At 33.3% G+C, this 25,247-nt stretch overlaps 2 protein-coding genes across 2 annotated transcripts; one reads left to right on the plus strand and one right to left on the minus strand.

Moving 5' to 3' along the window:
• Positions 1–1,710: 1,710 nt before the first annotated feature.
• On the minus strand, positions 1,711–3,394 carry LOC128998555 (uncharacterized). Its single transcript, XM_054424746.1, has 2 exons — positions 2,444–3,394; positions 1,711–2,015 (listed from the first exon to the last, which is right to left on the minus strand). The coding sequence occupies exons 1-2, from the start codon at positions 3,270–3,272 to the stop codon at positions 1,711–1,713; spliced, it is 1,134 nt and encodes a 377-aa protein (XP_054280721.1). The 5' UTR covers positions 3,273–3,394.
• A 9,491-nt stretch (positions 3,395–12,885) lies between these two features.
• LOC128982155 (venom protease-like) lies at positions 12,886–25,247 on the plus strand. The gene is made up of 7 exons (XM_054401215.1): positions 12,886–13,063; positions 13,943–14,077; positions 16,152–16,309; positions 20,749–20,864; positions 20,983–21,230; positions 21,756–21,907; positions 24,959–25,247. The coding sequence occupies exons 1-7, from the start codon at positions 12,994–12,996 to the stop codon at positions 25,139–25,141; spliced, it is 1,062 nt and encodes a 353-aa protein (XP_054257190.1). The 5' UTR covers positions 12,886–12,993; the 3' UTR covers positions 25,142–25,247.

The following is a 25,247-nucleotide window of genomic DNA, read 5'->3' on the forward strand; positions in this document are numbered from 1 at the left end:
AAAAAGGAAGAGCTTTTAAGAGCTTAACTTTTACAGTAGAACCTTGATAAGAAGACTCTCATAGGGATGATCAAATATGACTTGTTATCAAGGTTTACTAATTATAGAGGGTTGCAATAACATGCATTTAAGGACAATATAAAATCAAGCGTATTTGAAAATGACCCTTGTTATCAAGGGCCACTTGTTATTGAGCGTCTTCTTATCGAAGTTCCACTGTAATTAACCATAAATAAAAATCTTAGGCTCAATAATGTTTTAATGTAGGTAGTCTTAGAATACTGACTGACAGACCAGTTAAAATGTTCATCTTAATTTTAAAATGTTACATAAGAAACTCTTCCCATACTATGTTTCTTGTAAACAGTCTTAACGTCTTTAGCCAGATGACCTTGGTTTCGTTGTTCTTTAACCATTATTTTTAGAACATCAAAAGCGCAGCGTCTTGACATTGCTACGTACAATGGCCCATGCTGAAAGCAGGGCTCTGGCAGATAAAGACCAACTTTTCAAGTGTCTGTCCTTGAATTTTGTAATAGTCATGGCAAAAGCGATTTGACATGGGAACTGTCGACGTTTGAATTTTAGGGGGAAATTTCCTTCTGATGGTTCTAAGCTTAATTGGGGCAGTAACACTCGTTTTCCAGCCGAACTTCCAGTAATAATTTCAAGACTTAGGACTTAATCATTCATCTCTTAATCTCTCTTAATCCACCATTAATCTGGTTCTATTAATCAGTCCTTTTTGTGGATATAAATTTCTTAGTAAAATTACAATTACTAGTGTCCCTGTTGCTCGAATTCGAGCAATTGATAAGTATTACAGGCGTTATTTTAAAACGAATAACAGTCATAATTTATGATGACTTTAAAAGATTCGACTCAAAGATTTTGGAAATACTCATGATGTAGGTACATAACAGATCGATATAATCAAAACTTCTTAATATCTTATCATTTTCAAAAGCTGGTCTGGTTTTATAGTGTTTTCTACAAATAGCCTTACTTATAGCCGCATTAGGTTGCCCATAATAACGATTATAAATTCTAAACAAAACACATTTCTATTTCTTCTCCTTGGTGGTGTTCTATGACTTTCCTATGTTTATGTTTCCATAGTTTGCAAACCGGCTCTTTCAATGATTACTAAGAAGTGCAGCACAGTGTTAAAATTCAGTTATCTTTTAAAGATTTCAATTTATCCAGGCTCTCTCGCTTTTTTCCATTGTAATATTTAGCCAACCCAAATTCAAATAGTAAACATTTCATTTCAACCAAATCAGTAAATGTTTGTAGTAAACGGTTAAGTTAGGAAACTTATTGACTGTTTACAATTAACATGTGTTCTTCTTCTCACTTTTAATTTCTGACAACAGCTGGAGTTGCATAACACTTTTTGTTTCCCATGTTAATCTTATGGAGGAATACAAAACTCTAAAGGGCCCCAGGGCCTCACTTTCTAATTATTTCCCTAAAAAGAAAGTTTCCTGCACAACTTCACGTTACGCTCTTTCCAATGAGACCAAAAACATGTCAATCGGTTCTGTAGTTTCAGAGGAGTAATTGTCACAAAAATCCTGCTTGCGTATTAAATAAGTATAACTTTTGATAACTTGAAGTATAACTTGAACTTTTGATTCAGCTTATCAATAAGAGGCCTTAGCTTGTGTAATTTGTCAGGATTATCTTTAGAAATTTTACTATTGTCGTTCACATGAAGATATGTAATATTTCCATGAACCGCCCTCTTGTCATGGCTCCTGCAACAGGCTTGACATGTAAGTCATCAGCAGTATTCCAGTAGTGTTTTATGGAAGGTAACTGGTGATAACCCATGAGAAAGTTTATGCCAATAAACACCAGGAGTTCATTTTCTTTTAAATTTAGTGTTTTACCATTTTGAGTCGCAAATAGATTTGACTGATAAGTTATGTGGCTTACCAATTCCTGGTCAACAAACTCACGAAACACATCAGTAGGCGTTTTGCATTGTTCGAAGTGTCCTTCCATTAGACCTGAAAACAAACAAAAACATTAGACATTTGTACAGTCGGTACAACTAGTAGGTACAACTAACTAACTCTTAGCATCGGGTTAGCTAACAAAAGTGCTGAAAAGTATTAAAAAATTGAATTGTTCTGACAGAATGAAAATTGTTGCCTAGCAACTGATTATAGGCCTAAGTTAATTGTTGGATTTATTAATTTGTTTACATAACTGAGTAGCCAAAAAAATAGTTTTTGCTAGTACATTTTATTATGTTAGTGATAAACTGCAAGATATATAAAAATAACTAACTTAGGCTTACATAAATGAAAATTGTTGCTCAACAACTGCTAAGTATTGTTTGTGTTTGAAAACTGATTTTGAAGGATACATAAGCTAAAATAAGTTAGATATAATATAAAGAAAATAGCCTATAAGTGTTATTTTTTATGCTTACCTTCACTTTCGTCATAGTGTGGAATAGTTGTAGGCATGTCCTTCTTTTTCCATTTATAATCCGGGGCGTCTTTCTTTTTCTTCGCATTGGAGTCTTCATTTTTGTGTGGTTTGCCACCTTTAGACTTTTGGTTTGCTTTAGTCTTATTAGGTTTAGTCACTTTAGGTTTGGTTGTTGTCTTCTTAGCTTCACGCCTGCCTTTTCCAGAGGTTGCGTTTTTTTTCAAATTGCCTTTTCCGGATTTGTTATTAGTTGCACTAGTTTCATTACACCTACTATTGTTAGTTTCGATAGTTTCATTAGCCTCGGTACAATTGTCAGTAGGCCTACCTGTTTCATTAGCTTCCAAAGTTTGATTAGCTTCCAAAGTTTCATTAGACTCTTTGTTATTATCGTCAGAACCTGGTGTCTCATTTTCTATGTTTAGAATACCTTCATTAAATATGTTATCAAAATTATTATCTGTATCTTTGCTACAGCAGGCTACAGGTTCTACAAACTCATGTTGTTTATCTACCATCTCATTGGAAATGATTGGTAGGCCTAGGCCAATTGGACTCAGGTCTTCTACCAATTCTTCATCGCTATAACATGTATTACCGGGCCTAAATGAAACAGAGGCCTCTGTTAACTGCAGATCATTCTTATTACGAGTAGGAACTACATTTCTTACAGATATTTCTCTTCCTGTATCCAAATAGTCAGTTTGTTCTAACCTAACTTCATCATCATTATCTTCACAGTCACTTACATCTGAGCTGGCACTAATGTCTGGTAGGTCTTCAAAAAGACACTCATCTATTTCTATTTCATTTAATGTCCTATCCATAGTGATGAATAACAACTTTAAACATTATAAAACTGCACCACAACAAACTAAACACCTTCACTTTCAAACAACAACACCAAGGCACTAACAGCTAGCAGACTAAAGCTCTTTGTTTATAACACTCATCAGCTGATTAGCGTCTGGCCATAGAGGACCGACGAGACTTTAAAGTACCAAAGCATTTTTAGGCCATATTTATTTATTCCTGCGATGTAATATAAAAATAAAAATAAAATAATTAATTTAAGACAATATACAACCCATTTAATAAAATATATGGACAGATGGGGGACTAGAACTTGTCTTAAAAAAATTTTGAAATTGCACAACATGAATACGGCCGTGAAGATAGCTGTCACCAGCTGTCGCCTAGCAGTTGCGGCGGCTCCCCCACTCCTTCACCCTGGCCCCAAGATAGATAGTCTGTTATTTATGAGAATAGACCACTAACCTCACCTTGCTACTGATTGATTGCACCTACTGTTATTACACATTGTACAAGTATACAGGATTGTTCTTATAAAAAAATATGTAAATTTAAAAAGTGAAGGATCTTTAGGAAAAAATGCTGTTAAAAGAACACAAATACAGTGGTTTATTATTTCATTACACTATGACCAACATTCATAATTTTCTTACCTTGGCCCTGTTTGATTGAACAAAATTGGATTACTGATTGTACTAGTGTAAATGACTGCTTTTAATAATAAAACATAATAATTGGAATAAAGACTGCTTTTAATAATAAAACATAATAATTGGAATAAAAGTATAAGATGTTGGCGAAAATGGTGTCGAAAACTACCAAATGGTCAAATAATATTTCACATTCAAGATTTTTTTCTTACCATGACTCCGATTGATTGCACCAAATGTTATTACTGATTGTACTTGTACAGGTGATTGCTTTTAATAATAAAATATAATTATTGGAATAAAAGTGTAGGATGTTTGCGTAAAATGGTACCAAGACCACAAAAATGGTCAAATAATGTGCCACATTTACAAATTATTTTTACCATGACCTTGATTGATTGCACCAAATTTTATTACTGATTGTACAAGTATAGATGATTGCTTTTAATAATAAAATATAATAATTGAAATAAAAGTGTAGGATGTTGGCGTAAAATGGCACCAAAGTCACGAAAACGGTCAAATAATGTGACACATTCACAAATTATTTTTACCATTACCCCGAATGATTGCACCAAATTTTATTACTGATTGTACAAGTATATATGGTTGCTTTTAATAATAAAATATAATAATTGAAATAAAATTGTAGGATGTTAGCGTAAAATGGCACCAAAACCACGTAAATGGTTAAATAATGTTATACATTTAAGATTTTTTCTTACCATGACCCCGAATGATTGCACCAAATTTTATTACTGATTATACTAGTATATATGGTTGCTTTTAATAATAAAATATAATAATTGAAATGAAAGTGTAGGATGTTGGCGTAAAATGGCACCAAAGTCACGAAAACTGTCAAATAATGTGACACATTCACAAATTATTTTTACCATTACCCCGAATGATTGCACCAAATTTTATTACTGATTGTACAAGTATATATGGTTGCTTTTAATAATAACATATAATAATTGAAATAAAATTGTAGGATGTTGGCGTAAAATGGCACCAAAGTCATGAAAATGGTTAAATAATGTTATACATTTAAGATTTTTTCTTACCATGACCCAGATTGATTGCACCAAATTTTATTATTGATTTTACTAGTATAGATGATTACTTTTAATAATAAAATATAATAATTGAAATAAAAGTGTAGGATGTTGGCGTAAAATGGCACCGAAACCACGAAAATGGTCAAATAATGTGACACATTCACAAATTATTTTTACCATTACCCCGAATGATTGCACCAAATTTTATTATTGATTGTACTAGTATAGACGATTGCTTTTAATAATAAAATATAATAATTGAAATAAAAATGTAGGATGTTGGCGTAAAATGGCAACAAAGTCACGAAAATAGTTAAATTAAATGTTATACATTTAAGATTTTTTCTAACCATGACCCCGAATGATTGCACCAAATTTTATTACTGATTGTACAAGTATATATGGTTGCTTTTAATAATAAAATATAATAAAAGGAATAAAAGTGTAGGATGTTGGCGTAAAATGGCACCGAAACCACGAAAATGGTCAAATAATGTGACACATTCACAAATTATTTTTACCATTACCCCGAATGATTGCACCAAATTTTATTACTGATTGTACAAGTATATATGGTTGCTTTTAATAATAAAATATAATAATTGAAATAAAATTGTAGGATGTTGGCGTAAAATGGCAACAAAACCACGTAAATGGTTAAATAATGTTATACATTTAAGATTTTTTCTTACCATGACCCCGAATGATTGCACCAAATTTTATTACTGATTATACTAGTATATATGGTTGCTTTTAATAATAAAATATAATAATTGAAATGAAAGTGTAGGATGTTGGCGTAAAATGGCACCAAAGTCACGAAAACTGTCAAATAATGTGACACATTCACAAATTATTTTTACCATTACCCCGAATGATTGCACCAAATTTTATTATTGATTGTACTAGTAAAGATGATTGCTGCAATCATTCGGGGTCATTGTAAGAAAAAATCTTAAATGTATAACATTTCTTAACCAATTTCATTACCGGTACTTTGGTGCCATTTTACGCCAACATCCTACACTTTTATTTCAATTAATATATTTTATTATTAAAAGCAACCATATATACTTGTACAATCAGTAATAAAATATGGTGCAATCAATCAAGGTCATAATAAAAATAATTTGTGAATGTGTCACATTATTTGACCATTTTCGTGGTTTCGGTGCCATTTTACGCCAACATCCTACACTTTTATTTTAATTATTATATTTTATTATTAAAAGCAATCATCTATACTAGTACAATCAATAATAAAATTTGGTGCAATCATTCGGGGTAATGGTAAAAATAATTTGTGAATGTGCCACATTATTTGACCATTTTCGTGGTTTCGGTGCCATTTTACGCCAACATCCTACACTTTTATTTCAATTATAATATTTTATTATTAAAAGCAATCATATATACTTGTACAATCAGTAATAAAATTTGGTGCAATCATTCGGGGTAATGGTAAACATAATTTGTGAATGTGTCACATTATTTGACCATTTTCGTGGTTTTGGTGCCATTTTACGCCAACATCCTACACTTTTATTTCAATTATTATATTTTATTATTAAAAGCAACCATATATACTTGTACAATCAGTAATAAAATTTGGTGCAATCATTCGGGGTCATGGTTAGAAAAAGTCTTAAATGTATAACATTTAATTTAACTATTTTCGTGACTTTGTTGCCATTTTACGCCAACATCCTACACTTTTATTTCAATTATTATATTTTATTATTAAAAGCAACCATATATACTTGTACAATCAGTAATAAAATTTGGTGCAATCATTCGGGGTCATGGTTAGAAAAAATCTTAAATGTATAACATTTAATTTAACTATTTTCGTGACTTTGTTGCCATTTTACGCCAACATCCTACACTTTTATTTCAATTATTATATTTTATTATTAAAAGCAACCATATATACTTGTACAATCAGTAATAAAATTTGGTGCAATCATTCGGGGTCATGGTTAGAAAAAATCTTAAATGTATAACATTTAATTTAACTATTTTCGTGACTTTGTTGCCATTTTACGCCAACATCCTACACTTTTATTTCAATTATTATATTTTATTATTAAAAGCAATCATCTATACTAGTACAATCAATAATAAAATTTGGTGCAATCATTCGGGGTAATGGTAAAAATAATTTGTGAATGTGTCACATTATTTGACCATTTTCGTGGTTTTGGTGCCATTTTACGCCAACATCCTACACTTTTATTTCAATTATTATATTTTATTATTAAAAGCAACCATATATACTTGTACAATCAGTAATAAAATTTGGTGCAATCATTCGGGGTCATGGTTAGAAAAATTTTTAAATGTATAACATTATTTAACCATTTTCGTGACTTTGTTGCCATTTTACGCCAACATCCTACACTTTTATTTCAATTATAATATTTTATTATTAAAAGCAATCATATATACTTGTACAATCAGTAATAAAATTTGGTGCAATCATTCGGGGTCATTGTAAGAAAAAATCTTAAATGTATAACATTTCTTAACCATTTTCATTACTTTGGTGCCATTTTACGCCAACATCCTACACTTTTATTTCAATTATTATATTTTATTATTAAAAGCAACCATATATACTTGTACAATCAGTAATAAAATATGGTGCAATCAATCAAGGTCATGGTACGAAGAATTTGTGAATTTGTCACATTATTTGACCGTTTTCGTGGTTTTCGACGCCATTTTCGCCAACATCCTGCACTTTAATTTCAATTATCATATTTTTTTATTAAAATTAATCATCTATACTAGTATAATCAGTAATAAAATTTGGTGCAATCAATCCATGGTGGAAGGAAAAAACATAGGTGTGCTATTCCCACATATTCTGACGTCACTCGGATTGCAAACAAGAGATCACCTGATTGTAACTGTCAAATTCGTATATGTATTTGTTTTGATTTGGTTGTTATTGTTTTTATTATTATAAAACAATAACAATCCAATCAAAACAAATACATACTAATTTGACAGTTACAATCAGGTGATCTTTATTTGTTTGCAATCCGAGTGACGTCAGAATATGTGGTAATAGCACACCTATGTTTTTTCCTTCCACCATGCAATCAATCGGGGTCATGATAAGAAAAATAGTAATCTTGTCAAATTATTTTACCATTTTTCTGGTTTCAGCGCCCTTTTCACTAAGGTCCTACTCTTTTTTTCAATTTTCATACCTTATTAAGAGCAATCATGTTTCTTTATATAATCAATAATAAAATTTGGTTCAGTTTAAATAGGTCCAAGGTAAATACATATTTCTTATTGATCACATTATTGCGTAGTTTTTACCACCAGTCAAGATTACTTATATTTATGTTTTTATATTATTTTATTAATGCATTTTAATAATTACAAAGTAATTCTTATAATTAAATAGGTTATAACCCTTAAAGCTTAGAGTTTTAGAAAATATAAAGTACGGGATTCGGAGGTCTACTTGTGCAAAGCACTGACTACTTCGTAGGGGTAAACTCAAATGTCTGGTGGAGGGGGAAACTTTGGAGGGATGACAGCTGGTGATAGCTATCTTCACGGCCGTAACATGAATTGCCTATTACAATCATGCACCGGCCCAGTAGGTGCTGCTTTCTGGTGGGGTTTGTTGAAACTAGGAGTAGATCTAGTGATTTACAGTACAGACTATGGTACTCAGAAGTACCTCCAGGCCTCTACGTGCAGATAACACTATTGTTACCTTTAATATAAGCATATAAATATGCTGGTACTAGTAAGTACCGTCGGTCCTCAAAGGGTTAAAAGATTCGACTCAAAGATTTTGGAAATACTCATGATGTAGGTACATAACAGATCGATATAATCAAAACTTCTTAATATCTTATCATTTTTCAAAAGCTGGTCTGGTTTTATAGTGTTTTCTACAAATAGCCTTACTTATAGCCGCATTAGGTTGCCCATAATAACGATTATAAATTCTAAACAAAACACATTTCTATTTCTTCTCCTTGGTGGTGTTCTATGACTTTCCTATGTTTATGTTTCCATAGTTTGCAAACCGGCTCTTTCAATGATTACTAAGAAGTGCAGCACAGTGTTAAAATTCAGTTATCTTTTAAAGATTTCAATTTATCCAGGCTCTCTCGCTTTTTTCCATTGTAATATTTAGCCAACCCAAATTCAAATAGTAAACATTTCATTTCAACCAAATCAGTAAATGTTTGTAGTAAACGGTTAAGTTAGGAAACTTATTGACTGTTTACAATTAACATGTGTTCTTCTTCTCACTTTTAATTTCTGACAACAGCTGGAGTTGCATAACACTTTTTGTTTCCCATGTTAATCTTATGGAGGAATACAAAACTCTAAAGGGCCCCAGGGCCTCACTTTCTAATTATTTCCCTAAAAAGAAAGTTTCCTGCACAACTTCACGTTACGCTCTTTCCAATGAGACCAAAAACATGTCAATCGGTTCTGTAGTTTCAGAGGAGTAATTGTCACAAAAATCCTGCTTGCGTATTAAATAAGTATAGATACCTTTTTTTAGGTATAATTTGTGAGTAGGTAAACCACTTGGTGCTAAAGTGTGAAGAAATTCATCAGGTACATGTAACTGGTCTCCCTCTTCTTGAATCAAAGTGTGCACTGAGTAGTAAACTCGACTGTCATCATTTAGTTGCTCAACTATTTTATTATTTATTTCGTCACAAAGTTCATTCTTTATCTTTGGTGAAAGTATTGCATGATTTTTTGTCCTTTTTAAAACATCTTCAGAGAATCTTTAACTGAAGGTTTTGTCAATAATATTTTAATTCACAATACATTGTGGTGGAAGACGTATCAATGACTCACCAAGATCATTATGGTATAGCTCTCTTGGCTATTCCCTATTCATAAAAGATATTCAGCAAATATTGATTCGCGTGGATTGGCTCTCATGTTTTTAGCAAGTAAAATATTTTTAAACTTTGGCCATAAAGGTGGTCTAATTATTGAATTTTCTACTATTGCAAAGCGACTTGCACCAAAAACTATGGGAGCACATTGCCGGAAATCACCTCCCAAAACAATCACCTTTCCACCAAAAGGCTTTTCTTGGTCTTCTCTTCTTACAATATCTCGCAGTAATCTTTCTAGAGACAATAAAGCATACTTATTAGACATAGTAACTTCATCCCATAATATTTCTTTACATTTCCTGATAATTTAGCTTCGTTACTATTGGCTTTTATTCTGGAGTCTGAGGACTCATTTAATTGTATGCTGAGCAAAACGATGCTGAGCAATTCTTACATTGTTACATTTTGTCTTGTAGTGGTTTGATTTGTAACAGGAAGAGATTTGTACCAGGAAACAGGAGTGGGTACACACACGGGTCAATATGTTCGCTAGTGATTGGCAAAGACTGGAGAGAATTTGGGTTGTTTATGTTTCCTCTTCCCCTTTTGTCAACTTGAATACTGCGATTGCTCGGTGGTGCATCATCGTTGTCTGCAACAAAGACCGCTGCTACCTCTCACACGTGCAGGATTGTAGAGTTATTCTCAAATCAGTTCCAGGGACGTCTTGGAAAACCATGCGAAGATTAGAAATGTCATCGCCACTTTCTTGTAGTTCTTCTTCAACTTCTCTTATTTGTTTAAATGAATGTAAATAAGGGTTGTTATAATCATGTAGTGCCTGTTTAAGTAGTTCTAACACTTTGATTCGTTCTCTGTTAGATGAATGATTTATCCTAAACTTATTGGCTTCTGCAGTGTCCATTATATTGGCCAAACGCTGGTATACTACAGGATCTGCATCTAAAGCACTCATTCGATGGTAAACTCCCAGACAGCACACTTTATCCCAGGGACATCCCATAGTAGTCCCATATGTCCTGAGAATGTCTCGGGATATGTACGCTATCCTCAGGATATCCCGCAAAATCCCAGGACGAGTACGAAATCCACAGGATATCCTACAATATACCGTAATGTCCCGGGATTTGTAAGTTAACCTCAGGATATCCTGTAAAGTCCCGGGATATGTACGAATGCCATAGGATATCCCAGAATGTCCCATGAAATCCCGGGACATGTCCAAAATCCAACGGATATCCTGTAATGTCCCGGTAACAAACTGAAGAAAAAAATACTACCACTGATGAAATGTATATCTAAATTTAAATGTTCAACAATGCCAATATATAATAATTTGTTTTTTTCACTAGCGTTTTCAGAAGCTTGGTTTCCATCTTTAGGCTGTGTTTATACTAGTACAAAAAGTAAATATTTACTTAATAAATTAATTTTAAACAAAGTTAAAACAGATGATTTAAAGGATATTGGAAAAATAAAAAATAATATTAGAAAAATTAATCTTTTGAATTTTGGATATATTACAGTGTTGTTCTTGATGTAATTATTTTCAGTAATTCCGAATTTATAATTGGGCCGTCTTCATTATTTAACAAATAATTTTGGTCTGTTTTTTTTTTTTCTCTAAAAATAAGATTCCCACGCATTAAGATGCTGAGGTTTTATAATTTGTTTTAAAAGTTTAAGGTTTCCCAGATTGAAAATATGTCTTGTTAATACTATGGCTAGCAAGGGCTGACTTAACTTTACTGACATATTACTACCACTGAGTTCAAGAAAACTAGAGTTCTATCATAGTTGTGTGAAATGTGAATTTAATTCTAACTTAAAATTAATAAAACAACCAAAAACTAATTTTAATCATACATCCAACCCCTAACTATTTTTCAGCCCCAAACGCTCACAGTCACACAGTACTCCCCAATATAGTTGAGGCAAATAGGAAGCACCGAATAGATTGGAATGGCCGACAAGGAAACGAAGCTCACCAAAAGTTGAAGCAACACATGTAAAAAAATCAAACGTTCCCCGTACAAGGCTGAGCTCACACTAAGGTCGTGGTTATGGGAGGAGGACGACATTTCCCACCTCGTGCCAGGGGTGCTGGTACAGCGGGACAATAATTCCCGCTCGATGCACTCAATGTGTTAACTCCAACCCCAAGGATACAAGCTACTCTAAACAATTCACTTTAAATCCACATGATTAACTCAGAATAATTTATTCCAATTGTATACAAAAATATTGTTTTGCAGGATGATTACAGATAGTAATATAGTTTAACCTTAATCCAGGGGTGGCTTCAGAGAATAGGCCAGGTAGGCCTGGGCCTACCCAAAATTTTGGTAGATATTTCAAAATGATAAATGAATAAAGAAATTTCATTATATGTAAAAAAAGGGAAAGCATTAAAACACATTAAGTTATTTTGCATTTAAATTTTAAAATCCCCCCTTTTTGCTCCACAAAGCCCCTCAAACCCCTCATCCCCCATCAAACTCCTTCTTGATCTTGTCACCTACCCAAAAAATATTCCTGGAGCCATCGCTGCCTTAATCCAGGATTATAAGATCGAAAATACTCAAAAACTCCTGTATAAGTAAGGATTATGATAAATTTCAAGAAATTTGATCCACAAGTGAAGTGGAACCTCAATATTTGGACTAAGGAACTTTGGATATTTGGACTCAATATTGAACTATCGAAATGTCAAACTATAGGGAGTATATTGGACATTAAAACAGGGAGTATTTAAAACACGAGATAAAGCAATTAAATTTAATGAATAGTATGACAAAAAAATAAACAAACGTATCAACTTACATCTCTGATGTGTATTCATTTGGCTTCTTACTGTATAAAAAAGTTTGTAATATTCAATTGCTTTTCACTTTGAATGTAAAAAAAATGTATATCAATGGGATAGTTAAAGTATTGAGTTTTTGCTTGAAACATACCGGGCAATAAAATTTTACATTTTATGGAACAATTGGTAGTTTAAGCTAAGAAGTAGAAGTAAATCACTAAGTACCTAATCAGATTGAAATTGTTTCAATCAGTGAGTGAGATGATGCGTTCAATCAGTGAGTGAGATGATGCGTGGCCTTACTATTTCATTACTCTATGTTGGTGTAATAGGAGGAAATAGAATAACAAACGAAGTTGATGGAATTGTTTTTGTTGCTTGTTATTCTTGTGCAGTGGGAAGGGAGCATTTCTTTCAAAATACCAATAAGTAAGTATTAAGTCATCGTTTTTCTTTTTGTTGTTTTGTTCGTCATCGTAGGAAGTGTTACAACACTACATATCAAACAAGTTAGAGTGACAGTGATGCGATTATTGGTAACAGACTGGGACCGTGGCGTCGTCCTGTAATCTAGCTACTTGGAGGTCAGGAATTGTGGATATTTATAGGGATGATCTGTGGATGCAGTACTCCCTGGTGTGGATTAACGTCCACACTAGTAAGGTGAAATAGGTGGAGATAGTAAATTAGCTATTGCATGGGCCCCACGTTTTTTGTTTTAATATTTTTTTTAAGAGGTTGGCGGCCTCTTTTAACCTTGCATTTCCCCATCCACATAGACTACAGATCTGTGCGCGGAATGTATCCAGCAAAGCAAGGGGTGAGCCGGTACAGTACGAAGGTGAACTGTACTGATAAATTTTAGTGGCAGTGACCAGGATCCGAACCCACGACATCGCTGCCTTGGGCCCGAAGTCCGTGACGCTACCAACTGAGCCACCGACTCTTACAAGTATTTTCATAGCTATGACATATTTACAATCACAAATTGTCTAGTCAATTTATATAGGAATAGAATAAATGATTTAATTATTTTTGGTGTGATTAAAACGTGGAATTTTGAAAAGTTTTTTTATTAATAAATTATTCTACTTTATTATAATTATTCACTAATAGCAGTTGATCTATATTGAACTAATTATTTTTGCTCTATTATTCTTCTGGCTACCTTGTATCAAAATCGAGATCTTTGTGCAAGCAAGCAAAGCATACAAGCAAACATTGCTCATATTAGCCTATCAAGGTTTCTTTTACTTGCGTAGCTCCTTAGATGCAAATACCAAAATTTCTGTGTGTTGTTTTTGGCAGGCAGATGTCAGATACAGAATGGATTTCATGGCTATTGCCGTCCTCTTGAAGAGTGTTCGGGAGTGAACATGTTTGAAGTCTCCAACTGTACTACTGGTCTTGTGTGCTGTACAAGTGGTGAAATCAGTCGGAAAAGTCAGTATCATGCCAAGAAAATCACTTTCTTAAATATGTTCTGTAGTACTTGACGAATGATTAATAAATAACTATCATAATGTAATTTAAAAACCATAAGCCTATTAATTTATGAATTAATAATTTGTTAGGTATGAATCAGTTGAGGTCAGATCTTATAATATACTAGCAGTTACCCAGCGCCCATTGCTGCACTTAACAACTATTATTTTAAATGGTAATTTGTTATTTACGATAAATAATAAAAGTTCATACCAAAAACAAAAAAGAATATTTATGCAAAAGTTTTTTAGTTCCGTATATAAGATTTACTTAATTGTCAGTGGATAAACAATGTTTTTTTTTTTTTAATCATACATTTTCTAAATTTAAACCGACCATAGTCAGGGATCAAGTCGGGGAATATACCCCTTTTTAATTGTGGCTTATAATGGTGATTGCGAAAGCAACACGCAAATGAAGTAGTCTCTTGAATTCAAAGAGTATTTAGGATGAAATCACCGGTATTCTTGGGATTAAGACTATTTATCCTTTAAACTTACCACTGATGATTGTTGCTTATTCGATCAAATTTGGTGTAATTATTTTACTCGTCAGTCTGGTTCCGTTGCACAGCTTGGGTGATTTGTGTTGCATTAGTATTATTGGAGTTCCTTCTTTTAATGACAGTAATGTGGTGGGTTAATGACAAATTGGGAGGCATTTGAATACCCGAGATAGCACGCACTATTATTATTAACTTACTAATTTATGTTAAATTGTGTGGGTATAGAACAAAATATGAAAATATTAAGGCATTGCCATCCCTTTTATTGTTTACTAGCTGTACCCACCGGCTTTGCCCCGTTTAACTTCATAAGTATTCGCATGGCTCAATCACGTTCCGGTTGAAGTTCGTTCGCTACGCTCACTCACCTTTAGGTTGGAGCTCGTTCGCTGCGCTCACTTGTTTTCAGGTTAGCTCGTTCGCTACGCTAACTCGCCTCCAGGTTGATGTTCGTTCGCTACGCTCACTCACCTTTTGATTGCAAATTAGCTGTTGTCATAAATTTTAAAAAGTCATCCCTTTTATTGTTTATAATACTTTGATAAAGGTTTTTATGTTTTAATATTTAACATTGGAGAATTTAAGTGCACAGGTGTGCTGCGATTGGGGTTTAATACATTTGGACTTATTCAAAAGTAAAATAGTTTTCTGTGCTGCACTCTGTAGAAACACTGTGGCACTATTTCAAATCATGACTAATGCTAATACAGAAGGTTGTAATTATTCAAACCTACAAAACAGTTGGTAAAAGTAAACATCTGCTTTTAAATTATATTTATTTGTAAACATTGTAGATCAAAAAGTCTGACATTAGCCCACTTAAAACCCTCTGGGGCAGAGCCCTTTTGACAGATCTGCACCAAACTTCACTCGAACCATCCTTGAAAGATGCTTAATAATGCCTGAAAGTTTCATTACAATCTGTCGAGCGGTTTCGGAGTCCATAACGTATATACATACTCACACACATACATAGTTCTTCTTTTATAGATATAAATAGAACTTGAGAAAGGTTTTTATGTTAAATTTAATAGTGGAGAATTTAAACGTTGGTGAGTGCACAGGTGTGCTGCGATTGAGGTTTAATATATTTGGACTTATCCAAAAGTAAAATAGTTTTCTGTGCTTCATTCTGTGGAAACAGTATGGCACTATTTCAAATCATGACTAATACAGAATGTTGTGATTATTCAAACCTACAAAACAGTTGTTGAAAGTAAATATCTGCTTTTAATTGGCCTAGTTCTTTGTAAACATTGTAGTTCCAAAATTCTGACTTTGGACCCCTTTAACCCTCTGAGGCGGAGCCCTTGTGACGGATCTGCACCAAACTTCACACAAACCATCCTTGAATAATGCCTGAAAGTTTCACTATAATCTGTCAAGCGGTTCCGGAATCCATAGGGAATATACATATATACATACACATTTCCTCTTTTATAGGTATAGATTGACTGATTAAATGAGAGGTTTGTTGCCAGAGAGAGAGAGAGAAGGCATCTGTGCCATTGTTGATTTTGTTTACAGTGTGTCACGAGTATTCTCAGTTTGTATATGACAGTGACTCTGCAGTGAGCCTGATGGCTCATACTTTGTCACCAGCAAAAGAAGACACTTGTGCCATAGTTGCAGTGCCTCTCATTGTTGGTGGTGAGAAAGCTCGGTCGAAGGAATTCCCCCACCAGGTAACTGATAAGCTCATTGTAAAAGTATACTATTCTTAAAATTGTAGTTTAACTTGTTACAGAAAGATCCAGTTTGAATGAATTAAGCACAATCAACTCATTTTATACAGGCAAATCTTCCTATATGGAAGAAGCTAAGGCGGGCCTGGAAGAACCTAGACCTGGAAGTGATTTTATTATTTTTTTTCAGAGGCCAAAGAAACTATTTTTTTTTAATTTTGATATACATATTTTAAAATCTGTGTAGGTATCAAAAATAATATACAGGTGTCCATAAAAAAACTTTCAGGACTTTGGGATATGAATCCTCTTACTAAAAGGAAGAAAACAGTTTATGTGAGGGTATGTCCGAAAATGCATATTTACCCAGATATCCGTCATTTTGTTTTTTATACAAAAATATTTTTATATTTATTTATTTATTTTATTTTATTTTATTTTCCAATGCTACAAAACAGCACATGCCAATTACTCTGTAGCATTAATCATATAAAAATAACTTTAACAGAGTATTACAATATATTAATAAATACAGCAAGGGGAAAAAAGTCCGTCTTCTATGGTGGCAGTCTTATAAAACTTTCACTGAAAATATAAATATAAGAATATAAAATATAAATAAGAATATAAATAAGAATGACAATATAAAATTTAAATATACAGCAACAAGAGAATTTAAATACTAAATAAAAATAATACTGATGGTCATGAATCAAATATAATAAATATGCAATAAATATAACACTGTATAATAAATAAATAGGCAATATTTAGACAAACTATTACTTAACGTTGATAAGAAATTTTGAATTCATTTGACAAACAGACATTTAACGTTGTTGTTATATGTTTTATAACACAAGAACTATTATAAAAAAAATTATTATGTTGGTCCGATTAGAAATTTCAAAATTTTGTAGCCTTTTTAAATTTTATCACAAAATAACCCAAAAATGAATAATTAATTTTACAAAAAAATGTAAAGAATACTTTTTTAGCATTTTCAATTCCTTATCAAACGATTCTATTCATCCAACAATCCACAAGACTGCAGCCTTCGGATCCATGTTGTACTGAGCATACAAAATCCCACTCATCAGCGAGACCAATAGAAAATACCCCTGCCGCAGCAACAGGGCCGTCCCTAAGGTTTGTGGCGCCCGGAGCAAATGTGATCGTTGCGCCCCCTCCCCCCCAGTAAAAGTCGCATTCACATATTTTAATACTATATGTTAATACAAATAGCCGATGTGCGGCGCCCTTTCAGCCGCGGCGCCCGGGGCTACTTGCCCCGGTTGCCCCCCCCCCCTTCGGACGTCCCTGCGCAGCAAACCTGCAGACTAAGCGAATTACCATTTATCTGGCTGGATTTCTACTAAAATATTTCCTAAAAATTGACAGATTTCATTCCTATCTAAATAACATTAGTTTTAGTGAGTACTTAGGTTTGCTGCTACAGGGAAAATATTGAGGCGTGTTTTTTTATTGCAATATTGATAGCTTGGTATGAAATAAACAAACATTTTCTAAACTAAAATAATTAATAAATAAACATTTAAACACGAACACGAGACATTTGTAAACGTCTCGTATTCATGTTTGTGTCGTGTTTAAATGTTTATTTATTATTTTTGTGAAAATTATATGACGCTCTTCGTATGAAGAAAGAAAACTGTCCTTGTACAGCCTGGATGATGGTGTCACACAGACACCGAAACTAGTTGTGCTAACAACAACATTGGATTGCTTAATAGCAGGTATTTAAACTTTTTCTAAAGAATTACTATGTACAGGTATTGTAAGTCATTTTAAGTATAATACAGTAATCCAGAGGCTAAACACTTCTTTGACAATAAAATTACATTACTTGAATTAAAGTTGTAAAAATCCTATCAAAACTAGGTAATTATATCGACCTCCGGACCTCACCCCAAATTCCAAATTCTTTTTTTCGAAATGTCCGAAATTTCACGCTGATTCAAAAAATGGTTGTCGTTTTTCTCGGAAACGACCTGTTTACCCGGGAAATCGGAAAACCCCGGAATTTTTTTACGGAAATTGACATTGTGGGTACTCAAATTAAACGGCAGAGCAAACTGAACTAGAAAATCCAAGAATTTGTAGGTTCAGATGGATATTAAAGGAGATTTGGCCGGAAAAGCGTCGGAAAACGAAAAAAAGAAATCCGCGTAAATCGTTCATGTAGATATTCAAATTAACAGGATAAAACGAGTTGTACAAGAATTTTCAAGATCAAATGGATATTAAAGAAGATATGGCCGGAAAAGCGGTGGAAAATCAAGTTAGCGCCTTGGGTTGGGTTGGGTTATGTTGGCTTATGATAGGTTGGGTTAGGTTAGGTTAAGTTGGGTTGCTAACAATACCCAAGTTATTGATAACCTAACCTAACCTAACCGAACCTAACCTAGCCTAACCCAACCTAACCTATTTTTGGTCATTTTGGCGCTTACTAGATTTTCTGACGCTTTTCCGAGCTGTATTTCCGTTAATATCCATCGGATATTGAAAACTCTTGCATATTCTTGTTCAGCTCTCTCTACCGGTTAATTTAAGTACCCACAATGTCATTTTTCGTTAAAAAATATTTCCGGGGTTTTTCCAATTTTCCGGGTGAATGGATCGTTTCCGAGAAAAACGACAACCTTTTTTGGAATCATAAAAAAAATTGGAAATTTAAAGTTCACATGTTATTCTTATGGAGAATAAATAAACTGTTGTAGTTTACTTGTTTATGGATATATTTTAACCATCAACATTCAATAAATACCCCCGCCGCAGCAAACCTGCAGACTAAGCGAATTTCCATTTGCCTGATTGGATTTACACTAAAATGTCTCCTTAAAAATATCACATTTATTCCCTATTTAAATAACATTAGTTTAGCGAGAGTACCTACTTAGGTTTGCTGCAACAGGGAGGGTAAAAAAGTGTTTTTTTTTTTTTGTAAAATGTTATTAGATTAGTATGAAATGAATGCATTATCCAAATTTGATCAAAATATGATCATAAACAAGCAAACTACAACAGTTTACTTATTCTCCATAAGAATAACATGGGAATCTTAAATTTACAGTTTTTGGGAATTTTCTCCGTAACCATTAGGCACATAATAACACTTCAATATACTAAATTATTTGTTTTTTTAAGCTCTACAAAATGGTTAGGAAAGAAAATGCTAAATTTTAAGTTTTTAGGGTCAAAAATGGGAAAACCCCAATTTTTACCCCATAAAACCCCCCATAAACCCCTGTTACCATAGTCCTATCATGCTGGTTCGCGAACTCGTTCAAATAAACGTAGGTTTACACGTTTGTACCAAATTTCATCAAAATCGGATGATTTTTGCTCGAGTTATCGCGCTAACGGACACATATATAAATATATATATATATGAATTTGAACGGATGGTGTTTTTGGTCTCTAGGGACCTCAAAACGAAAAAGTAATTCGGTCCCGGGACCAGGTCTTACCATGAGTACTACGGTAATAGCTTATTCCCTATATGGGAAACTCGCTAAAAACACACCTAATTATCTTCTCTGTAGCAGAAAACCTACGTTCTCACTCAAATTAATATTATGTTTAATTTTTATATTAAAACTAGCTGGCCCGACAGACGTCGTCCTGTCCTATTGTGGTTTTATGTCACATGCTCGTTCAATTTCAAGATGAGCTTGTTCGCATGGCTCAATCACGCCCTGGTTGAAGTTCGTTCGCTACGCTCACTCACCTTTTGGTTGCAAATTAGCTGTTCTCATAAATTAAAAATAAATATAGTGCTGCACCCTGTTGGTAAACCTATTAACTTTTTAATGCTATTGAACATCACAGAATCAAATTGTTTAGCTGCACCAGCTGTTAAGATTCTTTAATTCCATTTAAATATGAGTACTCATAAGGTTAACATGGGAAACTCCAGAGCCACTGGGGCGGAGCCCTATTGACGGATCTGCACCAAACTTCACACAAACCATCCTTGAATAATGCTTAATAATGCCTAAAAGTTTCATTACAATCTGTCGAGCGGTTTTGGAGTCCATAAAGGACAAACATACAAATATACAAACATACAAATATACAAACATACATTGGATTTTATATATATAGATTATTTTTTATTTGTAATATTTTTAGATAGGAAATAAATCTGACAATTTTTAGGAAATATTTTAGTAGAAATCCAGCCAGGTAAATGGAAATTAGCGTAGTTTGCAGGTTTGCTGAGGCGGGGGTATTATTTTGTTATTTTCTGTGTCAGATATTGTGGTTGCACTTAGGTCAATAAATGATAACTAACTAGACTACTGGAATAATTAACTTTATAAACAGAATTTTTATCTAATTTAACCTTGATATAAAATAAAATAACCGTAGTTTGTGTAAGGTTTGCAATTATTTCTTTTCTGTGATGTTACTAGGCAGTGCTGGGTTATGGAGATCCTTCTGACCCCAAAACCTTATGGGAATGTGGAGGTTCACTAATTAGTGATTTATTTATACTAACTGCTGCACACTGTGCCCTGCCTCACCATCGGTAAGTTGTACCTCTGTATTTGATTTTTTAATGGAATATTCTAGTGTCATCTTATTTTTAATACACGGTAAAAACTAGTAATCAAGTTAAGAAATAATTTGTTACTTTTTGTCTTCAGACCAAGATTTGTCAGATTGGGTATCATCAACCTCAAGCTTGATCTGGATAATGAGCAGATTTATCCTGTGAAAGACATTTTTATCCACCCAAATTACAATAAAATACAAAGAACACATGATATTGCCTTGGTGAGGCTTTCAAGAAATGTGGATTTCACACCGTATGTACGTCCTGCATGCATAGACTACAGTGGAGTAATTGCAGAAAACAGAGCAATAGCTACAGGCTTTGGACTGATTGGCCACGGTTGGTATTTTACACAGCATGACACTATTACTGAAATAGGAAAACTCAGTATCCTCTGTATTACTTGATTTGTTTAATGTTTCTCAAACCAATCTGTTATTTGAAAGTACCTCTAATTAATAAGGTCGCCCAGTGGAAAATGGTACAGTAATTGGAAGTAGAATTACAGAATTTAGCTTCCAAAATTTTCTCAGGATGAAAGCGACCTTCTATTTAACACAAGCATCCAAATATTTGACTACGGTACTCAGCCAATTTTAGAAGTACATTTATGTTATTAAGTTTGTCATATCAATGTTGTACCTTTATCTTCTAATTTACTTAGAAAGATTACCCAACAAGGTAGCTCAGTGGTAATGTAAATGGGCTGATAAGCCAGACATTGCATCCACCTGCACTACAGGAGGTAAATTAAAATCCCATCACCAGCTAAAAGTACACTAATGTTCATCCCTGCTCTTTGGTAAAAATAGAATGGCCCTTGGGAATCAATACCGTTTCATCAAAGAAGTACTTTTGTTGCAGCTGGTGAGCAAAGTATGGATCTTTTAAAAGTCACTTTGGATATTCTTGAAAAAAAGGTTTGTCACCACACTGTGAAAAGAAATATGAAAAAAGGATTATACAATAGTCAAATTTGTGCTGGGTATATAGCTGGTGGCAAGGATACATGTCAGGTTTGTTGTTAGAGGTTTTTATTTATGTTTTTTGGTAACCTTTGATTAAACATACAATATTACTCATGATAAAAAGTTATCTTCCTACTTTTACTTTATGTTAGTGATTCTTTTTCAAAGTCTAAGTATTTAACTAGAATTTTTGATTGGTGAGAAAATGTTTTAAGTTTGCATAAGACATTGGTTTTTAGATGACAAATACTTTTAAGAACTTTAAATACTATAATAATATGTATCATAAATAACTTACAGGAGTATCTATATATATATACTTATACTTATTTAATACGCAAGCAGGGTTTTTGTGACAATTACTTCTCCGAAACTACTGAACCGATTGACATGTTTTTGGTGTCGAGAGAGAGGTGGAAAGAGCGTAAGGTGAAGTTGTGCAGGAAATTTTCTTTTTAGGGAAATAATTTGAGAGTGAGGCCCTGGGGCCCTTTAAAGTTTTGTATTTCTCCATAAGATTAACATGGGAACAAAAATTGTTATGAAACTCCAGCTGTTGTCAGAAATTAAAAGTGAGAAGAAGAACATATGTTGATTGTAAACAGTCAATAAGTTTGCTAATTTAACCCTTCCCGGATGGGCAAAATCGTGACATAGAACGGGAAAAAATTATAAGAAAATTAAAAATTAATTTTCTTTATTTGTGTTTTGTTATACAATTATACATAAAATAAACACAATGGAACACTTCATACTGTCAAAATAATTTTTTACTCGTTTTTAACTATGCGGATATATCTGCCACCCGTCTTTGAAGATATGACCATGATAACGTTAGGCAAAAAATAAAGAACAATATGTAAACAATCAGTAAAGACAACGTAGTGTTGAGCGCATAGATATATAGTTGAGCGTGAAACGTCGAGGGGGTAGGAGAGGTGGGGGGTGCGCGGGAGAGGGGTTGGCGAGGGAGAGGGGTAGGCGCGGGAGAGAGGGGGGAGTGTAGGAGAGAGCTCAGCCATGGAGAGAGCAGGAAAGTGGCGCCTTGGTACCGCGAAACATCTGGTTACTGCTCAAGCACCTGCCAATCTGTCTGAAGAGAAGTCGGATATATCCGATTCCCGTCCGGAACATAAAAAACCATAAGCGGATATATCCGCCTCCCGTCCTTTATCGTCAAAGACTTAGGCGGATATATCCGTGACCCGTCCGGGAAGGGTTAACAGTATGCTACAAACATTTACTGACTTGGTTGAAATGAAGCATTTACCCTTTGAATTTGGGTTCGGGTTGTCGTAAATAATACAATGGAAAAAAGCGAGAGAGCCTGGATAATTTTATATACTACTAGCTGTTGTACCCGTGCTTTGCAACGGGAAGAGGACACAAAAAAGAATCATTTTAATCTTTACCAAAAGACAGAAACTTCAGAGCTGTGACGAGGTATTTATATTATATTATAAAAAAATAAATAATCTTTACTTCTGTTGCATATAATAGTTACACATCTGCCAGGATTTTAGAAACAAAATTCAACTTTTATGGCCTTAATAGAAACGTTTAAGTTATGACTTTTAAATCTGATAAGTAGTGGATACCACCATTTTGGTTTTGATTAATTTTAAATCTTGTGTAGGCTGATATGAGATAAACTTACCAAATCTTTGAAAAAAACGTTTACTTACATGATTTACCTTCATCTCCCTTAATTACATATCTTTTTTCTCAATTTTTGACATTTTAAATTTCAATTTTGACGTTGCAAAAATACTAATTATTAAATTTAAATGAACTGTTTTTTTAATTTACTCTTCTTCATATTAGATCACAAATTCTTCCATCTTGTGGTTTCTTCACTCACAATAAATCATTAGCAAAAAATATCAGCTGTTATAAACTTTAGAAATATTGGTGTGCCTTATCAATAGTATTTCGAAATTTTAAAGAAACTATATCTATACTATAAAAAATGTCAAACAAATAATTAAGCATTAGACAGCAGACAAAACTAATATGATTATCAAAGCATCGAGGACTAAATAATGTAATAGCAAATACAGTATATGTTTCATTGCATCTCTGATTCTACTCTACAAAAATATCAACCCACAACTTATTATACAAAACCAGCAGTTCTTTTAATCAGTTCCATCTTCCATTGACTTTACATTTTCACAACTTACCTTTAAGTAAACATAGTAACATATATTTCATTGATTATAGATACAAAAAACACTATATACTGCTTAGTTTTCCAATGAGAGGAAATAGAGATCATGATTTTTTTATTTTTATTATAATCGTTATTATGGTCAACCTAATGCGGCTAAGAGTAAGGCTATTTGTAGAAAACACTAAAAAACAAGATCAGCTTTTGAAAAATGATAAGATATTTACAAAAAATGTTGATTAGCCTATATGGATCTGTTATGTACATCTTGAGTATTTCCATAATCTTTGAGTCGAATCTTAGTCATCAGCAATTATGACTGATATTTGTTTTAAAATAACTCCTCTAATAGGCCTACTTAGCAATTGCTCGAATTCGAGCATCCGGTACACTAGTATAACCTTAATCCAAAAATATAAAATACAAGTGGTAACAGATACTTTTTACCATTTAATATAATCAGTTTCTAAAACCCTTCACTTCCACATATTTAGTAGCCCCCACCGCACTGGTATTCTGATGATTCAACTATCGAGTTTGGTATTCTTCTCTTTGCACTTGTAGAAGTGTCTTGTGTAACAATTGTTTTAAGGAATAATTTTCTATTGCATAAAAATACCTACACCAACTATTTATTTCTTGAAATTTGTTTTGAATACCTTTTCCTCCCAATACTATTCTGGCTACCATAGTTTTAACTTCTCTGTTCATGAACATGTCTCTCTTCTCACGATGTATTGTTTTAACACTTTAGTTTTGCTTTAGTCTAGTTACAGGAATGGTAGAGGGTAGAAAAAAGTAGTCATAACTACTCTGGTTGGTTTCAAATTTAGTAAGTCTAATTCTACGTTTCAAGCAGTGAAAGATAGAATCGATTAATTACTTGACAAATTTCACACTCTAATGTACAAACAAGAATAAAATTTCAGGGGGATTCTGGTGGTCCATTGCAAACCATCAAGAAGGTTCCATACTGTATGTACAACATCATCGGACTGACATCATTTGGTTCTATGTGTGGCTTTCAACACTCCCCGGCTGTCTACACGAGAGTCTGGAGTTTTGTCCCGTGGATTGAAACTCTTGTGTGGCCAGATGAAAATAACAATTAAGTAACATAGCGTGAAGACAAGTTATGTATCTGGTTTACTGACCAAGAGTGTGTTTCCTACACATGTACATAATAAATAAAATAATTATATACAAAATATTATGGAA

This window comes from Macrosteles quadrilineatus, unplaced genomic scaffold, assembly GCF_028750875.1.
Source record: "Macrosteles quadrilineatus isolate MER2022 unplaced genomic scaffold, UCM_ALF_1.0 Scaffold_1__1_contigs__length_201487025, whole genome shotgun sequence".
Classification (NCBI taxonomy): domain Eukaryota; kingdom Metazoa; phylum Arthropoda; class Insecta; order Hemiptera; family Cicadellidae; genus Macrosteles; species Macrosteles quadrilineatus.